A 1756-nucleotide genomic window follows, 5' to 3' on the forward strand; every position below is an offset into this window, starting at 1 on the left:
TTTCCCCTTTCACATAAGGAGCTCCCTTCATATCAGGGCCCCCCCCCTAACACATCAGGAGCCCCTTTCACATTAGAGACCTCAGTACCCCATTCACGCCCTTCCATCATATTGAGGAGCTGCAGCAGAGAGTCAGAGGGTGGGTAGCGGAGCAGGGCTGGAGGAAGGCAAACTTACATCCTCTTCTAAATTAATCTCTCCCTCCCTGAATATGTTTCCATGGTGCTGGCGGCCGGCCCACCAGCCCCATGGAAACGCATAGCACTATACAAAAAGTTTGCGATATCCCTAAGAAATGCTGAAGGCACCCTGGTTGAGAAAGGCTGCTTTAGATTGTCTTTTGACTTATTCTATGGCAGTAGGACATTAGCAGATCAATTCTTCCAAGCACATGGCTTATATCCATTCTGGCTACCTGTATATCCCTTCTGCCCCAAGCTGTACTTGGGGTTTTGTATATATGAATTTTCATATTATTCAAATTATTAATATCTTGTGTGTTTTGCTTATTTTTGTTTAGTTTCAGAGAAACCAGACAAGATGACATCTGGCTTGTTGATGTAAGTATTTTCTTCTGGCTCTTGGTGACATTGTTTATAAACGCAAAATCATATCAAAGCTGGTAAAATTGCACGTGTATACCATATGTCTAGGTGTCTGTCTGTACAGGTTTAGGCCTTGTTCGCATGGGCAGCTGAGGGGTGGTAAAAACAGGCGGTTATGCCCCCACGCCTCACCTAAAACCTAATATAGCGGCCACTCGTGTGTTTGTACACGATGTGCTGCATTGCAGCAAATTTGAAATTGCATGTTGTTGCTGCTTGCCAAATGTGACCATTGCAATCGATGGGACTGAGCTACCTAGGAACGCAGTTGCAAAGCAGTATTACAATAGAAAATCTTCATTGGGATTTTAAAAAAATGCATTCAGGAAGTGGCAGCATTTCATCCCTGACACCAGCATCCTCTCCTCTAACACCCCCTGAAAAGCGATCCACCATAGATTGCTTTTCAGAGGGGAGGGTAGAGTTTGGTTTCCATCTGAATGAAACCTTAGAGCAGCAGTGGATAAATTCCAGCCCTCCAGCTGTGGTGAAATTACAAATCCCATCATGCATCTGCCTCTGGGAGCCATGACTTTGGCTGTGAGAATTTTGCAATGGCTCATGGGATTTGCAGTTCCACCACAGCTAAAGGGCTGAGGCATGCTCAGTTGCTTAGCCGCTGTGAGTGCTGAGTTTAAAAACCGCCACTGAACGCTGTGCTGCAAGTCAGTGCTCAGTACTCCTAACTTAGCACTCGCAGCAGAAGTGAATGTGGATGCAAAGCGCTGAGTGTGATAAAAAAGGGGGGGACATAGCACCAACGGCCATTTTAACTGTGGCAACACATGGCAGTCCTGGAGAAAGGTGCCTGAACCCGGATGGAGGAAATCAATTCAGTGTGGGAACCTACAATTTTTAATGTTTTGATGGAGGACCACACCAAATATTCGATGAAAAATTAATTAGTCACAAATATAATCCTCTGCCATTTTGCTTGGCACTGTGCAGCCAAAGCCTTCAGTGAACTGAAGTGCTGCAGAACAGATACTCAATGATTGGCTAAGCAACTGAACACACCTCTGGAGTTTGCCCACCCCTGCCTTAGAGAATGAAAAGCTTTCATTAATGTTTAGAAACAATGTCCTCTGTTACTCAGAATTTAAGATGGTTTGAAAATAAAACTGCACACAATCAATTTAAAAAAAAAAATT

General features: G+C 44.2%; 1 protein-coding gene across 2 annotated transcripts in view; it reads left to right on the forward strand.

Moving 5' to 3' along the window:
- TMX3 (thioredoxin related transmembrane protein 3) overlaps nucleotides 1–1756 on the forward strand; it is a 63340-nt gene that overhangs the window by 6568 nt on the left and 55016 nt on the right. The window contains exon 3 of one of the 2 annotated variants that reach the window (XM_018553901.1): nucleotides 521–560. The exons of the other annotated variant lie outside the window; for it this stretch is intronic. Within the exon in view, the coding sequence (XP_018409403.1) occupies nucleotides 521–560 (40 nt within the window). The remainder of the gene's footprint in view (nucleotides 1–520; nucleotides 561–1756) is intronic. 2 annotated transcript variants of the gene reach the window in all.

This window comes from Nanorana parkeri, unplaced genomic scaffold, assembly GCF_000935625.1.
Source record: "Nanorana parkeri isolate BGI_ZX_2015 unplaced genomic scaffold, ASM93562v1 scaffold134, whole genome shotgun sequence".
Classification (NCBI taxonomy): domain Eukaryota; kingdom Metazoa; phylum Chordata; class Amphibia; order Anura; family Dicroglossidae; genus Nanorana; species Nanorana parkeri.